Source organism: Tachypleus tridentatus, chromosome 13 (genome assembly GCF_004210375.1).
Source record: "Tachypleus tridentatus isolate NWPU-2018 chromosome 13, ASM421037v1, whole genome shotgun sequence".
In the NCBI taxonomy this organism is placed as follows: domain Eukaryota; kingdom Metazoa; phylum Arthropoda; class Merostomata; order Xiphosura; family Limulidae; genus Tachypleus; species Tachypleus tridentatus.
Window position 1 is genome coordinate 65085776 of NC_134837.1, and position 20224 is coordinate 65105999.

Here is a 20224-nt window from a genome sequence, read left to right on the forward strand (position 1 = left end):
GTTTATCTTCATTTCCCAGATGTTATTTTATCTTACATTTATATACTTAGCTGCAAATTTCGTATATTTACCCATTCGGATTGGATTTGGGATTCTAGCTAAGAGAATGGGTATTCAAGATTCTAATTCCTTAGTGCTGTAACAGCGAATGTTATACCTCTGACTAACTGAACATGTTGAAAGCTTTCAATCAATAAAATTATTTTGACACTGAGCCAGTGAAATGAACTGTACACCTCAACGTCGATTCTTGTATTTCTATTGTTTGTATTTAAAACGAGAACAACCTGTTAATGGCGGCTGGTCCCTCAAAATCCTGTCAACATGTACCCTTTAAACTTTTCATTTGAGATTGTTTTAATCTATTATGGATCTACGAATTTTTTTCTTAATTCAGTTTTGACCTAAATTGTGAAGGTAAAAAATCTGTGACCTGGTCTTTCGGAATACTGAGCTATAGCCGAACCGATCAGTGTGAGCGACTTGATTTTTCAGAGCTGTACGTGATGACGAAATATATTGAGCTAAGCCTACATTGGACATAAGTGAAAAGGACAAGTTGTAAACTCAGTAAAAATTGTGTTTACTCTTTTGCTTCATGTGATGAAGTTGGTTAAAAGTTATAATACAAACGTCAGATAATTGAGCTAAGTTTTCCTACTGCTATATACTTAAGTGAGTTTTTGAATGATTTAGTCAGCTGCAAAGAAGTGTAGAGTATCCTTAAACATTCTTCTTTTTTCCAAATTCTCTGTATGGTATAATCAAACAATTTTTGTATTACTTGAAGTAGAAACAGTTGCAGCGTTATTTCTTCCTGCTCAGCATAACTTGCTGTTTGATAGTCAACTTTTTAACATATTCCGCCATCTTAAAAAATATAACACAAATCACGTGACAGCACGTTAAAATGCTATAAATGTAGTGTGAATGCTGCAGTATGAACGTGGAACTTGAATTTATCGTTTAAGAATATAAAAAATAATCTATATCTTTTATTCGAAATCTAATATTCTAATAAAGCAAAACATTCATTTTAATCTGTAGGCTGTGACCAACCAAATAATGCTATTGAAATTCAAGACAAAACTGACGTAAAATTTAAATATCTATACAAATTTTTACCTCGTAGAAACGCACGAAATTACCGATAGGGTTCATGACGTCACAATCTTTAAAATACTGATATATTACTTATGCTTCAAATTATGAGTCCACGGATTTGTTGATCATAAAGTTAATAATAGCACACGAGATGCATATGAAATGTAAACAAAAAACTGCTAAGTTAATATTTAGTACTATCAGTCACCCTGTTTATTTTATATAGAAAGTCAGTAGTTTGTCCAAATGTTTTGGCCAGATCTTTCAAATTCAGAGGGTGTACAGAAGGGGTAATTCTCCCTGTTTAAAAATCCCTCTCGTAAGGAACAGTATTTTCCATTATGTTGAATTTTAACACTGTAGAAAATGATAATAAAATTTCTTAATGAGATGCAATATGTAGATGCTGCCGTTAAAGAATGGTACAGAAACCTGTCGGTAATGTTAGGGTTACTTTTTACAGAATCCTTCCCTTATTGTTGCTTCCTTGATATATAATAACTCGCTGTAGCTGTTGCTTATAAGAATACTGTTAATTCCATAAATCAAACAAAGTTGTACAACAAAAGCCAAGTGTAGTCAAACTGTGACCGTGATTGTCATACATCGGCTGTGTTCTATACTCGTCTTCACTGGCGCCCTCTTCATTTTTTTATTGTTAGATAAATATTGATTTTAGAAACATAAATGTTATACATAGTATTTATTAACAATAAGGAAATATAACAGAGGTTTCGGAACCGAAGGTGTTGTAGCCCCTCCATTTTTACATATTGAACTTGTATAACAACTATAAATTATATTATTATATTGATTTCCTGAAGGGGTATGTCTCAGACCCTCTTAGATTGAGCTTCTTTTAAACAGTTCCTTATGCCTTCAATCTCTCATTGTAGAATCTACATATCTAACTGATAACCCCCTAACTTTGGAACTTTTTTTGCTGCACCATTGAATAAAACGTGATGCATCAGTTAGAACCCTCGCCCTCCCATCTCTACTCTGAATTTCCAACCGCTCAGAAAGGTAATTATTGTAATTGAAAATAATGAAATGACATTATTTACTATTACATGTTAAGTAGAAAACGACTTCGAAACCAGGGTTTTTACTTGACAGCCTGTGGTTAGTGCAGATTACAAGTAAACAATAAGGCCGTTTTCGTATCACTGTTGGGTGTACGTTCAAGTTTAACTACGTCACTGCAGGTGCCTGTGTTGATTGATGGGTGTGCATTATGACGTGTTGAACGCGGAAACGAACAGCATAAGCCAACGCAAAATGCTCAAAAATGGTTGATGGTGTCGCAATCATCGGCTAGGGGCTACGTAGACGACATGTGGACTTTATCTCTTTCCACAGTTCGTTTACTCGTTGGGGTTGTTTCTAGTGACAATATAAAGTTACGTGTTAGCTTTCAACCCTACTCTAATTACATCCATAGTACCGACAACTTAAGGGTTTGAAACCCCCAAATATAACAACTCAGTATTTTATGTGAATCCACACGTTAGCAAGGCCTGCATAAGAAGCCCCGGCATAACCTGGTAGTTAGGGCACTCGAATCCCCATTACCGAATATGCTCTCTCTTTCGGCGGTGGGGGCGTTATATGTAATGGTAAGCCAAGCTTGACCAGTGTAAAGGTGGGAGTCATACAGCTTTCGTGAATAAGGAATATCTGGAATACATGATAAAGGAGAAATGGATAAGATAAACATAAAAAAATAAGCCAGAAGAAAACTGTCAGACCCACAAATATATTATCATGTGTCAAGGGTCTCTATGAAAAAAATACAGATATGTAAACAGCTTAAAGTGAGGACGGTGTTTAGAAGCCACAACATAATACAGTTGAAAATAGTACACACCAAACTACCTAAAAATCTGACGAAGAGCTAAAACATCAGTTAAGAGTATTTCATGTTTATGTGGGTTCCATTGGACTGAAGAAAAAAAAAAGTGAAATTTCGGTACTACAATAAACATAAGACTGCAGTACCAATATATTTGCAATAACCCGTGACGTCAGTAAAAATGATTACACAATAAATGAATTAGAATAATATTAAAATAATGGAGTGTGAACCATACATGATAACATATCTGTAAAAATCTTCATCCACAATAACTGATAACACATCTAACACAAAAGGAAATAAAACCTGGATTTCCTTATTGTTAACATTTAATTGAGTGAGTTAGTTTACTGAGAAACTCTTATATGGCGAGAAGAGGAAGCCAGATAAGCGGATTATCTATTTTATCAGAAAGATCCATTGAACTACAAGCACAGGGTAAACAACCCTTCTTCAAACGGCAACACATAAGCAACGGTAACATGGGATAAAATATAATTAGCAATTCGTATCTCGAGGTTAACAAAAACGTAGCTAATTACTAACTAGAAGGCCCGGCATGGCCAAGCGTGTTAAAGCGTTCGACTCGTAATCCGAGGGTCGCGGGATCGAATCCCGGTCGCACCAAACATGCTCGCCCTCCCAGCCGTGGGGACGATATGATGTTACGGTCAATCCCACTATTCGTTGGTAAAGGAGTAGCCCAAGAGTTGGCGGTGGGTGGTGATGACTAGCTGCCTTCCCTCTAGTATTACACTGCTAAATTAGGGGCGGATAGTGCAGATAGCCCTTGAGTAGATTTGCGCGAAATTCAAAACAATACTAACTACGCCTAGGTGATCGTGTAAGCTGTATTTGATCATCACATCCTTACGGTAAGCACTTGGTTTCTGTTGTTGTTATTAGTCGAATGGCCAACTTGTGGTGACACACAAGAGGACTGAGGTTTGGAGGTTGTGGAAAATCGTGGTGACAAACAGTTTAAATTTTGAAATTAGTAGTTGTTGTTTTGTTTGTTTAGTGAGGGGGGAGAAGAATGAATCGAAATAAAATAATAGAACAAGTGTTGTCCCACTTAAATGTTCCAGTATTTAAACATGGTTTCGATAAAGAAGACGGTTAATTAGTAACCCTACTTTTGTTTAAAGAGTACACTGTTGGAACGTTGTGTGCTCTTTTTGAGTGACTCTCAGCTAAGCTGATAAAATATTATGGTAGTGTGTTAAGCAGATATAACGATGGTATCAGTTATTTCTTGTTTGTACGTCTGCATTTATATTTATATATTGTGTATTCACTTTTACTGAACATACAAGTAAACAGATGCTTAATTATCCCAGGAATCGAAATTCTCATTGGTCAACTGGCAAACAACTCATGGATTACTGTTACAATCAAGCGGCGTTATTTATCTGATAGCCATCAAAATACATTGTTTATCCAAAGGCCATCAAAAGACACTGGCTTTTTGTGTCAGTTGATAATCCAGGTATGATCATAAATATTCAGTCAAATTTTAAGTAGTGGCCAAAATTATAAAAACAAAAGTGGTTAAGTAATGTTTATTGAAATTAATATTTAATACATTTAATTAAGTGTCCCAATATTGAACCTCCCCCCCCCTCTGACGGTTATATCAAACTCGGTGTCGTCTTATCGTTAATATTGACATAAATTACAAATAAGGAATAACTCGTGCAACGTTTTAGTAGAGTAATATTAAGGTTATCTCATTACCGAAGAAGCATGCATCAGTCTTGAGTTTTAGAAGGCACGTGATATTTCTTCATCCGCTGGGACGTTGGTCGTTGTGTTCCAGACAGTCTTTATACTGCAAATCACCCCATGTCAGCATGTGTGTGACTAAGGAAAATTAATAGAAGTTAAACTGTTACGAAATATACGACCATTATTTCATACACCTCTAGAGTAGTGACATTATTACAGCTCATGATGACTTGTATCCAATATTTTGATCACGTAATAACCATTTGAACCATTTGTTCTTGAGTACTACGGTGTGTTATCATTTATTCAAATAAAAATTATTAGGATAATACTGGGTTCTTTTTACTTTTGTTTATTCACGGTTAAACATTTATGTCAACAGTATACACGCCCTTCATTTGTCTTGTATTTTGTTTCACCAGTACTTCACTGCAATTCCTAGTTTCGCAGATTTATGTTCTTTAGTTATAGTTATTTAGTATAGTTACTTAAAACGTTATTCATGGTTTCCATAGTTCCAAATTTAGCCTATCTGAGTGACGTCAGTACAGTGGCATGTTATTGGTATGTTGTATTACTCGTTCAACCAATGTAAAGGAAACAATAAAGTTTAAATATTATAAAAACAAATAGAAATTATTTGCAAATACAAATGTTTAGACTTGGCCCTCTCCTCTTTTCCAATTCCTGGATACGCCAGTGGTTTTAATGTCAACTAAATATCTTTATATAAAAAATAAGGGAACAACTTCTTTTTTCAGGATATGTGATAAAATCTGCTTGCGAAATTTTATCCGCTGTGTTCTTAAAAATATCACTGTTTCCGACTTTTATTTGGTTCGCATCCCCGCCACACCAAACATGCTCGCCCCTTCAGCCGTGGGGGCGTTATAAAGTTCGGTCAATCCCACTATTAGTTGATAAGAGTAGTCCAAGAGTTGGCGGTGGGTGGTGATGACTAGCTGCCTTACGTCTAGTCTTGCACTGCTAAATTAGGGACGGCTAGCGCAGATAGCCCTCGAGTAGCTTTGCGCGAAATTCAAAACAAACAGACAAACTATAGTTTTAGTTTAGTAAAAGTATGCAACATGTGAACTCGGACACAGAAGTTGTTCGTTGTTCACTTCCTCCGTATTTTCTAGTGTATATACATCACTATTTAACATGAACTTTCTCTACACAATGAATACACTTTGAATGAACTTTCCTCTAATCTTACCATTGCTAAATTGGGGACGGCTAGAGCAGATAGTCCCCGTATAGCTTAGCGCGAAACTGAAACCAAACCAGTCCTCCTTTTATTAATGTTAAGTTAAGTAGATATCCATCAATATTTTTTTCGATGTTTTGAGTCAACTTGAATGGAACGTTGCATTTCCTGAAAGAAATGCGAGCCAATGAGGCGCTACTAATATAGAACTTAACCCATCCTGTTGTAGTTAATATAACTGGTAAAGTAGTGTTTGCTGAGATGAATCTTTTCTACGTTTAATTAAGCGTCCCGAAATATGACATCCCTGACAATTATATCAAACTTATTGTCACTGTAACTGTCTGCCGTTAAGTCGTGATACTTTCTAGCTCCGACCTTGCTAGTGTAATTCCTTCAAGTTGTGATGGGCCGAACGTGGGTGACTGTCGAACTTCAGGACATTGGTCGCGCCTCCTTGTTTAAAAATTCGCGCTGCGTATCTTGAAGCCGTGGATACATTTAAAGGAGCAACAGCAAACGTTTACCATTTGATTAGAGTAGTCAATTAATTGGCGGAGAGCACTGTAAACTAGCTACCTATCTTGTAGTTTATCAGTTCAAAATTAGAAACATCTACAAATAGCTCTCGTGTAGCCTTGCGCGAATACCTGAAACACGCAATCAGGTTGAGATATTTTTAGAGCATAGGTTCGGCTAATTACTATCTTAATTCGTTCCAGTTTTGATTCAGTTAAACTTCACGAAGGGATTCTGGATGAGCGATGTTGTTTACATTACGAGGTCTATCTCCTGTAAAGCACGATTTAACTCCATGAACAGGAGAGAAGAATTAAAATGCAGTGAATCATAATACGACAGTTGGCTTGGTTGTTAGGGCACTCGATTTGTAACTCGTGGGTCGCGTGTTCGAATCCCACTACCAAACATGCTCGACATTTAAGCCGTGGGAGCGTTATAGCGTGATGTTTAGTCCCACTAAAGAGTAGCCCAAATGTTGCCGGTGGGTGATAATGACTAGCTGCCTTCCCTCTGAGTTCTAAATTATGGACGGATAGTGCATGTGGTTCTCGAGTAGTTTTGCGTGAGATTCAACAACCAATCGAACAAATAGTTTCCAAGCTGAGGATTGCAAAATGTTATCAGAAGAGTCTCAACACATACAATAATATTTTCCTTAAAATATCCCTCGCAGTGGACACGGCTGTATTATCAACTATATATTCCATGCAATAAAAATGACTACACTAAACTGTTTATGTTAGAGGTTTTTGGTTTTTCCAGAACAAATTACAGAAATCTAAGGGTCTGAGTTCTTTGAGGCTGCTATTATTTTCAATTTCTATTATGTGGAGCTACTCAACGAGGCGCATCTAAGGTTTTATGGGGAGAGGGTCCTCTCGCTGAAACGTTTGGGTACCACTGCCATGACATTTAAATACAAGTGGAATATTTAGAGCTACGTTTCTGAGTGCAGCAAATTCTCCATCCAGTTATATTTATTAAGATCTTTTGCCGTCGTTTTTTTAAACTATTGTGTTGGTTGACAAAAATAAAATGAAGTTCGCGTAAGAATACAACCGATGCATCATTTGTTGCAAATATTTTTGTGATTGGTGGAAAACAATTCGTGAACTCTACAACTAATAATCGTTAAACAATATTTGGTCAACAAGCTTTGAAATTCTTCTACGTAAAGCATTTTAAGACTGTAAAAATAAAAAGAATCGATATTTTTCTTCAGGGACAGCGTACAAAAACAGATATTTCGGTATTTTTGTGTTTTACAAACTGTAATCCCGGTCCGGCATCGCCAGGTGGTTAAGGCACTCCACTCGTAATCTGAGGGTCACGAGTTCGAATCCCCATCGCACCAAACATGCTCGCCCTTTCAGTCGTGGGGGCGTTATAATGTACGGTCAATTCCACTATTCGTTGATAAAAGAGTAACCCAAGAGTTGGCAGTGAGTGGTGATGACTAGCTGCCTTCCCTTTAGTCTTACACTGCTAAATTAGGGACAGCTAGCGCAGATAGCCCTTGTGTAGCTTTGTGCGAAATTCAAAAAACAAACTGTAATTTTATATAAAAAAACAAGAACAAACAAAGTGACATTCAATGTTTGATACCTGCCAATTACCACACTGACAAGAAGTAGTCAGCAAATTTTAAAGCTTTCTTTATGGAAAGTTTGTACAAGGTTCAGGTACACAAGGTTGTGCATTTGTCCAGCAGTTTTATCTCTTGACTTTGTGATTTGGCAAATCATGACACTATGTACACCTGTTACACAAGCATACTCGTACCATTATCGACGCTCCTGGGCGGAAGTTGGTGATGAAAAAAACATTTGTCTTTTATATGCTTAACAGAAATGAAATCTTTTTTTGGCGTTCCACTTCATGGATTTTTTTTGTAGTAAAAGTTTTGCTATTTTAAATTAAACATAGCAGCAGACACGTGGATAAAACGTTCCGTTTTATGATTTGTTAGGATTGCAACAATTTGGCATTTTTCCAGGGTGTTGTCGTGTTCTGTTTCAAGAGGAAGGGTGGAGTTAATCAGCGTCTTTGGTACGTACGGGTAACAGTGTACGTTACTGAAGTTGAACATATTTTTATACTTTTGTCGTACCAACAAGTAATGAATCAGAGAAAAAATAAACTTTGTTGACGTTTGAGAGAGCTGAACCTTTTTTATTGTTGTTGTGACTGTTGTAATATTGGTAATCAGCTAGTGTAGAAACATCATTTCGATGTTCCACGATGAGAGTTATAAAATTTATGATAAAAACTCGTAAACTGCGAATTTTCACACCACGTTTGTCTTTAACTCGTACATTTCGGATTCGAAATCAGAGGGGAGGAGAAATTATTTCTTCAAATTTTCTCCTCCAGGTGACAGTGTCGGTTGGGCTGGGTAGTGTAACACAGAAAATTTTTCGGAAATGGTATTTCTGTATGCAGAATAACACTTTTAAAAGATACGGTTTTAGACTTCGAAACAAGGCGTAACATTAGAAACCAATGGACCTAAAATTGTTGATAAAGAAATCTCGTTATCTGTATATTTTTATTACCTCCTTCTTAATTTGCCCATTTGGAATTCAAAATCAGAGGCAAGGAAAAAATAACATTTAAGATCTCTATTTCATCACGTACAAGACACTGCCCAAAGGTCTTTGTTCAATATCAGAACTCGTCAGTTGGGCTGAACCGATGAGAGACAAAACAGGAAGGCAGACCAGCAAAGGTTTACGCCCTATATTCGGGCACGAGGTAAAACTTGTAGAGGTTATGGATATGGATGAACAAGTGTATATGTTACAGTCCTGAAAAGGATATCAAAACAGAAACAGAGTGTATGAAATGATGTTGGTTAAGTGTTTAAAACTTTATGTTTAATCATTGATAAAGGCAAGTGAGAAAACGATTTTCTGGTGGAATGGCAAAGTTGTCATAGGGAAAGCAACATGTCCAAGACCACCGTGCATAAGAGATGTTTCATACATGTTAAAAGGATGCTCAGCTGGAGGAAGCACTTTAAGAGGAGAATGAGCTGGAAAGTTTAGCAAGGACAGCATTGTGGGTCTGAAAGCATCTGACGTTTCTGAAAACGAGGAACAATGTTTAGAAATCCTGAGAGAGACTGGGTATCTTAATTTTGAAGGTCAGACTGAAGACATGGCGTTCTAGTATCATAAGTTTTCTTTAAAAGGAAGAGGAGGTAATATTTCTGAGGTGTGACCATAGGTAATACAAGGAGGAATGAAAACCATAAGAATTCAGAAGAGATAGATTTAAACCCTGAATGGTTCCAATCATCCACCTCAGAAAGTTGAGTCGCTGTGTGACCGTAAAGTTGACTTGCGAGTGAGTCTTCCATGTTAAAAGCTCATTGAAGGTGACACCCTGATATTTAACTATTAGATAGATGTATGGACACGTAATATATTTGAATATTAAAGAGACGCCAGACCGAATCAAACGCCCTTTATAAACCGAACTATGTGATACATGTTAATAGTTTTATTTTTATTAAAATAATTGGTAGTAGTCTCTGAGAGGCGGTGAAGTGAATCCTTCATTTAAAAAGTAGGGAACGAAATCCAGCCTTTGTATTTGTCAATAGGCTACGGTCTGTGAGAGACCCGAATTGGCATTCTATAAGTATACGTTCAAAGATTTTATTAATTAACACTTGTGAGACAGACAGGACGGTGAGAGTTTGTACACTCCAAGATGGTGGCTAAAGTCAAATGTAAAAAGAAGTAAAAACAGTTGCCAGAAGCAGAAATAACTTTGAGGATAAAGACGGAGGCGTGTATAAGTAAATCCATTCAGACCTGATGTAGTATTTCGCTTATTTTGTAAATCTATATAGATGTCAGTCAAAGTTATTTAGGGCGTGGTTAAAATTGAAGGTCAAATAGGGATGCAGAAAATTCTCAAAATCAAAAACTCATTGTCTAGCCCAACTGAGAATTTCTGGTATTGAACAAAAGGCCTCTTAGGCTGTGTATTATTTAAGACACAATATAGACCTGAAGTGCTATCTTCACTGTAAATCTGATTCTGAATCCGAAACGGACAAAGTAAAAAGAACATGGAAAATAATATTTCCAGTCTGTGTCACTTTGATAATATCTTAGGCATTTAGAATCAGTAACTTTCAACTATCTGAAGTGTTGTTGTTTTTTTTATAATTACTTCTCATTTCTAATATTCTTTAAATATGTATCCCTCTGTATTTTTTGAAAGTATTCTCTAAAGATTTGTGTTCTGCCTACTACGGGTATCGAACCCAGGTTTCTAGCGTTGTAAGTCCACAGACATACCGCTGTACCATTGGAGGCAGAACACAAATCGTCCAATGTATAGTGTTGTGCTTAATTACAAACAACACCGTTTTATTTCAAGTTTCTGCTCTTACAGCAAGGAATGTTGTCGCTACTCCATTGTTTCACTGCATCGTAATATTTTAATATTTTTTTCTTAGTATGTCATTGTTTCGTACAATATTACTAATGTTATTGTGTTTACCTGGTTACTACACTTCTGATCCTTTACGTTTCAGTGTTCAACAGTTTTCTAGCTACTATTAAAATGTTTCATTGTTGCGTTTTCACTTTTATTTTTTTTACGTGATAGCACTTTGTGTGTGTGTGTGTTTCATTCATTAATCCCTTATTTTATAATGTTCTCTTTTTAGCTATAACGTTTAACGTTGGTTACATTTTAAACATAATCTTCGAATGAAAGATCAAAGATTTGGATTTAATATCATTTCTGTATTTCATAACTGGGACCTTTTTTAATAGCTATATAGGCTTAAAAAGTTTTCGATAGTGTTTGCTTCTTTTTGTTTAAAGAATTTCGCGCAAAGCTACACGAGGGCTATCTGCTCTAGCCGTCCGTAATTTTGCAGTATAAGACTAGAGAGAAGGCAGCTAGTCATCACCACCCATCGTCAACTCTTGGGCTACTCTTTTACCAACGAATAATAGGATTAACCTTTACATAATAACGTTCCCACGAGTAAAAGGGCGAGTATGCTCAAAAGTCGGATTACGTTAATTCATTGAATATATCTTTGTCAGATTCGCTTTCATTTCTCTTCCTGTATTATGGTTTCTTCTAGCCATACGCTTTAAACCTTTCTTATCAACAGGCACCAAACCAACTTCGTTTTGTTATATAAAACAACATTGTGTATGTTGTAGGTCTCACAATTTCGTGTGAAGTTGAACTAATTTACACCTTGCATTATAATATTTAAACACCTATTGGTTTTAAGCGTACCTCAGAATGTGAACAATCTATTAATAGTAATATATGTCACATGTTAACAATGGCAATATTCCTTTTAATAAAAGTTGAAAAATTAAAAAAATAATTCACTGAATTATCTCACTGTTAAGCTATGAAACGTATTTCTGTATCGTTCAAAAACTAATAAAAATTTGGTGCAGTTTTTGTACACCTGACATCCAGCTCTTACACATTTAATATATTTAGTTATTAAAATCGTAATTACTTGGTTTTTGAAGTAATAAACATACTACAGCATAAGTAATAAAGTGTAGCATGTATGCCAAGTCTCGTTGTACTGAAGGTTGGGGATAGCGACTGTATGTGTGTTCAAGCAGGGTTACCATAACGACCATAATAAGTGTGTAATATTCGTTCTTTGCTGTTCGTGTAGTAAAATCAATACACCCCGACGTCTTAATTTATTTACATGTTTTCCTAAGGATTCTTTAGTCTACTTTCAGCCGTACATGTAAGAATGTCTTATAGGTTTCATACGCTTATTTACACAGTCAGGCACAAAAAAAGAGAGACAGAAAGGAAATAGCTACGAATAGTATAATCATAATACATCGTAGAATATGAACGTATATAAATATGTTTTCCGGACACGCACGCTCTCTTAGTTGTTTTTTGTTTTTTTTTCCTTAATGCACGTGGTGATTTTTAATATACGTCAAGATCCCATTTCTGTACGCTGACATTTTTATTATAAAGATGACTTACGTTGGGTTGTGTAACATTCAATAAGTGACATAAGATTTGAACTTTACCTTTGATACTGTTTACCTGCACTAGTATAATATCCAAATAATGTGCTGTTGTGTTAAATTATGTAATAAACGCATGCATACATGAAAAGTCCACCTAAGATCTAAAAATTCTCTTTAAAGAATATTTGACTGTCATAACACAGTTAACTTATATGTATAGATGCATGTTTGAGAAACTTCGAATATTTATCTATTGAATATATATATATATATATATATATATGTATATAATACAACGAAATATTTGATGATAAGTGGTATAATTACTTATATAATTATAATACAATGACATATATATATATATACACATATATACATCTTGTAAAGTAAACGTTTAGAACCAGTCTGTCTTGTATGTCAGAATCCACGTTTTCCCACGGTATATAATTAAACAGGAAGAAGTTTAATTATGACTAAACTATCTTTCCGGTATTGTCATAATAAGTAGAGGAAGTACAGCAAACACGGATGAACCAGTGTAGCTGGATTACCGGATACTAGAATAAAAGCTGGTAGTGTTACTGCAGGGAATCTGAATTTTGGGGACTAAACAACAGATTAGTCTTCTGTTACTACTGTATATTGCTAGGTCTCGCCTTATTGTTGCCGAGATGTTTGCGAAAATGTAACATTAGGCTTAGCTTTTAGGCTTAGCATACTCCTTTAGGTATTGCGTTTTAGGTATCGTATTTTACATCTTATAAGATGCTACATTGTGGAAGATGCATCCTAATTTTAGAAATACAATTCTAAAAAAAAAAGTATTTTGACTCGTCAACCAACACCTTGATGCAGCCTTGACGTTTTTTCAACGTACTGAGTAAATCCAGGCAAATACATCATATCTTTCACAGTATATAGCAGTATTAGTTAAATTGGATGTTTTATTGTGTTGAAAATAATTGTAATTGGTAAGTAACGAAATTACGATCTGTATGAGAGGCCGTTTTGAGTAGACCCTAAGCTAACTTCTTGCCTTAACCCACCACTTTTGTCTTGAAAGACATATGGGAATTTTCCAAGGTATTTTTAAAGAAAAAATGTGTCTTACAAGGCGTAAACTACGGTATATCATTAAATCTCTATTACACACTTAGACTGCTCACTGTCGTGAATTTTAAATAACGCAATAAAGTTTGGAGAATGCATATTGTTGGAGAGAGAAAGTAATTATTTTGTACTTTCATTGGTAAAAATGCTTGAACTCCTGAAATTCATCTAGATTTCTCACTAATTATAAATTATTATAATCAATAATTTTTATCACGAGCTCCAGATATCACGTCATACATTGGTCACTTACTGTGAAATCTGCTGGGAAGTTTAATTTTGCGTTTTAGGCTAGAATGTCTGAAGGACGTTTTTGTTTGTATAGGAAATTTAATGCACAATACAAAAATGATAGTCTAAGTTGCGAAACGTAGTCTCGAATTTAGCAAGGTGAAGTTCAAAATATGGAAGGCAATGGTAATATTATTCAGTAGGTTACCAAAAGTATGTATCATACAAAACACAGGTTAGGGAAAGAACAAACTGGAGAGAACAAACTGAACACGTATAGTATAGTGTTTTGAGGTGCACTTATTTCTTTTAGAGTATTCGGGTGAAATCCACATCATAACTGAACGTTCGACAGAAAAATTAGTGTATTTTGGGTTTTTTTATTTAAAATTTGATCGTTCTCAAACACGAGGTAAATTTCATTATGAATCTTTGGAGAAGAAACCTTTCCAGGCTTAGAGAACGTGATATTATTTACACCATACAATAATTCTATTCCTTCCTAGGACGCATGCGCCATTGTTGGTCATGCCTTCAAAATATATGATAATGTATCTTCAACGTATTACCTGACCTGCCAGTAAAGAAGCTTACTGTCCACTTTCACAATGTTCTCCTTTACATAAATATTTATCAAGAGAAGGTATAACGGATATTCTAAGTAAATGACCAAGTTTAATAGGTAACTAGGGCCAAATGAACTTAGTTACTTTCGTGACCAAAGTTCTATTCTTAAAACTATGTACACTTCTATAAAACACGTAATGTGTCTGCATAATACTACAACAACAACAACAAACGAAAAATAAGCAGACAAATACAACAAACCTTAATATTTTTAAAGAGTAAGCCTTATAATTGCACCTACAAAGAATTTCAAATATATTGTGCTCATATTTATAAATTTTGTATAATTATCCATTGTTCATACACAGACGCTTTCTTAGTATCTAATAGTATATTCAAAACCACGTAAACAGACAAGTTTTTAAGTTTAAAAACAAATTTCGTAAAATATGACAGTCTAATATATGCGTATATAAGCTTCTGTAAAATTGCAGCGTCACTTGCGATTGCACTGTTTACGAAAGATTACATATAGAACTGTCATTACTTTTGTACCAGTAAACGAAGTTTTGTAAACTAGTGTTAACAAGAATGTTAATGAATAAATGGATGCAATAAAGAAGAAAGGAGGTTTACAATCTGTTCACATTTTAATGCATGAAATAAGGCTTAGCAACAAGAACATTGAAAATGATTTATGTTGCACAAAGATAGCTTTAAATAATGCAAAATCATATTATACCTTGGTTAAATATAATAATACAAATACACACAAAAATATCACAAACGCGAATTATTAACCAGTTTTATATTCTGTCAATTCAGCAAAATCAGTGATAAAACCAAAACTAATAAATAAAGGTCACCATAACATATGCTCCCCACTAGTACAGCGGGAAGTTTACAGATATACAACCCTTAAATCAGGGGTTCGATTCTCCTCGGTGGGCTCACCAGATAGCCCGATATGGCTTTGTTATGAGAAAACACATGCACATACATCATAACATGAATGTTACGAGAAATACATGAAATTGTGCAACGTGTATCCAATAAAGTTAAAGTTTTGCTGAAGACTATTTGATTTAAAAGTATGAAAAGTAAAATATTGTATAAGTCTGTAGAAACAAATATACAATGTAACGAAAAACGGTGTGAAAATAAGTTAATCTGTGTTATAAATTAATCTAAGCTAAAATATATTACATAACATTAGAAATAATTATGGTAATGGTGAAAAAAGGTATAAAATGCCGTCATTATTTACAATTAACTGCATAAATGTAATGTCACGTGCTGATACTTTACACTGTAAATGGTTGCAACCCAACCAATCGAAAAATGCCACATCAGAATAAAGCCTTTTAAAATATTATTCCAGTCACGGCTTCCATGACAAAGGTTTGGTTTGGTTTGTTTTGAATTTCGCACAAAGCTACTCGAGGGCTATCTGCGCTAGCCGTCCCAAATTTAGCAGTGTAAGACTAGAGGGAAAGCAACTAGTCATCACCACCCACAGCTAACTCTTGGGCTACTCTTTTACCAACGAATAGTGGGATTGACCGTACTTTATAACGCCCCCACGGCTGGGAAGGCGAGCATGTTTGGCGCAATGGGGATGCGAACCCGCGACCCCCAGATTACGAGTCGCACATCTTAACACGCTTGGCCATGCCGGGCCATCATGACAAAAGAACCACATTACAACTACACAGAAATTAATATTTTGATTAGTCAATAATTCTCTATGCTAAAAATATAACACCGAGACTTCAAGTTTCAGTAAGAACAGTATGCAAAATTAGAGAACTGGCGTGAAACTTGCACATTTAATACAAATTGTCAAGAAAGAAAACTGAATATCTCTAAAAGCGATGCTAAATATCTCGGAATATGCTCTTTATGATATACAGTGTAGTATAGATCTTGCCAAGTTCTTTACGATGTACAGTGTAGTATATATATTTCCAACGATCTTGGCATGCTTGCAGGTGTTTGGAAATGTTCTTACAAAAAAAAAAATCCTATCAGGAAGAAGTGGCTTCGCTGGATGTAAAGAAACTCAAAAATCAATGCTTAGAAAAGGTAATCAAACGGTTGAACTGGCTACTCTACTATAAACGGAGGAATGAATTAAGCAGGAGACGTGTGTATTCTTTACAACTAAGTGATAGTTTGTTCATCGTTAATGAAGAGAACGGTATCGTAATGAATGTATACTATCTTCAGTGAAGAATGGTGGGGTATAATTACAAGCTCAGAACTGTATTTCAGCCATTGAAGTTGGTAATCTGTATGAAATTGATGGCACCCTGACTGTTAACAGTTACAGGCAGTTTGACCTATCTTGTCTTTCCTTCAGGAACACAACTCATTGGCTGTAAATTCATCTTACAGTAAGAAAAAGATCTCAAGCAAACAACAGATGTAGTAAAATTATATCGTAATATTGAAATGGTCGATAGAACACCCATGAAACTCCAAATGAACGTTCACGAGGCTGTATGGACTTGTTTAAAAATGAAAATTCAAAAGGCAACTGTACAAGTTGGCTGAATTACGGAAAGTATATTCAGAATATGCAAAAAAATATTTCGTAAACCTACATGAATAAACTGTATGACAATGTGAAGTATGTGTAATGCTCTGGTTAAAGCAAAAGTATCAACAGGTGGTTAAGGCGCTTAAATTGTAATCTGAGGGTCGCGGGTTCGAATCTTCCCGTCACACCAAACATGCTCTCCTTTTCAGCCGTGGAGGCGTTATAATGTGACAGTCAATCCTACTATTCGTTGGTAAAAGAGTGGCCCAAGAGTTGGCGGTGGGTGCTGTTGACTAGCTGCCTTCTCTCTAGGCTTGCACTGCTAAATTAAGGACGGCTAGCGCAGATAGCTCTCGTGTTGCTTTGCGCTAAATTAAAAAACAAACAAACAAAAAAGTATCCATACTTAAACACTAGTGTATTACAAATATTCGCTTTTGTTTTATATTTGTGTGATAATGTTTTGTACCAATAATAAATTCACAATTTAGTTACCATTACTTGTAATTTTTTGCGACATGTATCTATATGTATCGCTTATGTACTTCTGTACATTTAATTGCCGTACGCTTAAAAGTGCTTCATTAGATGCAACAAGTGTATTTGTAAACGAAATGTATGAACATTGTTGCAAACCTTGTTTACAACAATGAGATGTGCTTGAAGAAAGTGTAACGAATTGTGCAAACAGTACTTGTACGTGAGGTTATCGTATATTACCTCTACCTCTTATTTCTTATCTAGGTTCCAAAAAGGCACTTAAAACCAATAGTGTGTGTGTGTGTTTTCTAAAAGCAAAGCCATATCGAGCTATCTGCTGAACTCACCGAGGGGAATCGAACCCCTGAATTTAGCGTTGTAAATCCGTAGACTTGCCGCTGTACCAGCGGGGGCAAAACCATTACTTATAGATATGATGAAAGGTACATTCCTGCTGATTTTTGGAGGATTCTGTGGGTTTTACTACATTTTAAAACCTATTTGCTGATCTAATTCACTTCGATCTAACTTAACACCAAGCGGCACAGCGGTATACCTTTGAACTTATAACGTTATAAACCGGGTTTTGATACTCTTCATGAGCAGAGCACAGACAGTCCACTGTGTAGCTTTGTGTTCAATTTCGATTAAGCAACTCAGCCATACTTCGTGATGACGAGAAACCCATTTGAAGTAAAAGTATATCTCAGAGCGCCTGGTATGGTTATTAACACTTTTAGGAATAAAGAAGAGAACAAACATGATTCAGTTCAAATATATTTTTGGAAAAACTGTGGTAATGGAATTCTTTGTATGTCTGGTTGGTTACCCTTACTTGCTAATACGATAGTATCTTTAAAAAAATGTTTAATATATAATATATAGAGAGATGACAAAGCTTGAAGCACCTCCATTATTGGGGTGATTTCAAAGTACTTCGAATTCTGTTGGAATATACGATTTTGCTGAAGCTAAAATAACTCTAAAGAAATTTGATGATTTTTCGACAATTTTATGGACATGATTTGATTCCTACCAGTTAAAACAGCATGTAAAGTTTTAATGTGGTTTATCGGAAGGAATGTTCAGTATCTTATTGTAGAGTTACCCTTGTTCCTTCCGAGACTCTTTGAGAAATTTACATACGTTTCAACTTTGAATAAATCCAAAGATGCTCGCCCTTTCAGTCGTGGGAGCGTTATAATGTGATGGTCAATCCGTCTATTCGTTGGTAAAAGAGTAGCCAGAGAGTTGGCTGTGGGTGGTGATGACTAGCTGTCTTCCCTCTAGTCTTACACTCCCACATTAGGGTCGGCAGATAACCCTCTGGTGCTTTGCGCAAAATTCAAAACCAAAACCAAATATTTTATTACACATGTACCTTATTTTCATTTTAACACGACCTGCCTCATGTTAACTTACCTTAAACTGATCTATCTTACATCCACCTTAATCGCCCCATTAATATACCTTCCCAGTCCTTCTCAGTTTACGAACTACACTTTATTTTAACCCTGTTCTGGTATAATTCACTTCGATCTTACTTACCCCTAGTAGCACAGCGGAAAACGCTAGAAATTGGGTTTCTATGCCCGTCACAGGCAGAGCACAGATAGTCCGTTGTATAGCGTTGTTTTTGACTTCGAATAAGCAACTCAGTCATATTTTCTCATATAATCTACCTCCTTACTCCAGTATATCTTAACCTATCCTTGATCTTTTATTCTTTCAATAGCAATATAATATAATATTCCATGTTCTTCACCTTGTATCTGTGACCTGATTTCCCTCCCCTACGATTTACTTTGATTCATTCGTAATTCTCTTCGCAATGGTTATAAAAAAATGAAGTCAAGTGTCTTTCGTTATACCATGAAGTTAACAAAAGAAAGTTTTTTTACACGTATATTTTGAAGTTTATTAACTTTTCTCGATTAATTAAAAAATAGATGAAATAAAAACTGTGTATTCTATAACTCATTTCTCCTCACATCATCTACGTTGCCTTTCTTAACACATGGCAGGACAGCTAGTTACGGTTTTAAATGGCGAAATCCCGAGTTAAATCGTTGTTTGTAATACTAGTGATAATAATCATAACAGACCGCAAATGTTCCCTTCCCCTACCATGTGCACAGAAACACACAGTTATGACAAGATGAGAGGTCAATCTGCACGTTAAATGCGTGCTAGAAAATAAGGTCAGTTGTATGCAATATGCACAACTTTTCGTGAAATTTATTTCATACGTAGTTGACCTTACCTTCTGACTTTTGACATCACTTTCTGTAATGTACTTATAAGTAATTGACCTTTCCCTAAAATGTACTTTACGTTCAAATGACATGTTGACATGTGCTTCACATATCCAACTGACCTTGAGTCGGAGTGACTGTTTCGTAGGATTTCTCAACACTCAGGCAGCATATTTTTTAATTGTTTATTGTGAAGTATACAATTGATTAATTAAGATTTACTTACAGTTTTACTGTACTATTATCTATATACTCTTCGGTAGAAAACTCGTACAATAAATTCGTATGAATAGTAAACGGAGCACACACGCGGTTTAAAGAACGGTGATGGTCAGCAGATAGCCCGATGTGGTTTTTGATACAAGAAAACGCCACCACAACTTATAAGTTTTACCTGCTGTTGTTACTTCTGCTGTAATTTTTTTTTTTTTTTTACTTTTGTGAAGTTTTTAAACTTGTTTAATAACAACAGGCCCTCCAGTGGCACAGCAGCATGTCTACGGACCCGTGGACAGAGCACAGATATTCCATTACGTAGCTTTGTGCTTTATTCCAAACAAATAAACAATAACAAGGAAAACTTCGGGTTTTTGGTATATTCTGGTGAAATAAAATGTT

At 35.4% G+C, this 20224-nt stretch overlaps 1 protein-coding gene across 7 annotated transcripts in view; it reads left to right on the forward strand.

The window, feature by feature from the left end:
* LOC143238382 (uncharacterized) overlaps positions 1-20224 on the forward strand; it is a 74812-nt gene that overhangs the window by 17925 nt on the left and 36663 nt on the right. For 2 of the 7 annotated variants that reach the window (XM_076478532.1, XM_076478538.1), the window contains exon 2: positions 4303-4451. The exons of the other annotated variants lie outside the window; for them this stretch is intronic. In XM_076478532.1, coding sequence (XP_076334647.1) covers positions 4303-4451 — 149 coding nt within the window. The remainder of the gene's footprint in view (positions 1-4302; positions 4452-20224) is intronic. 7 annotated transcript variants of the gene reach the window in all.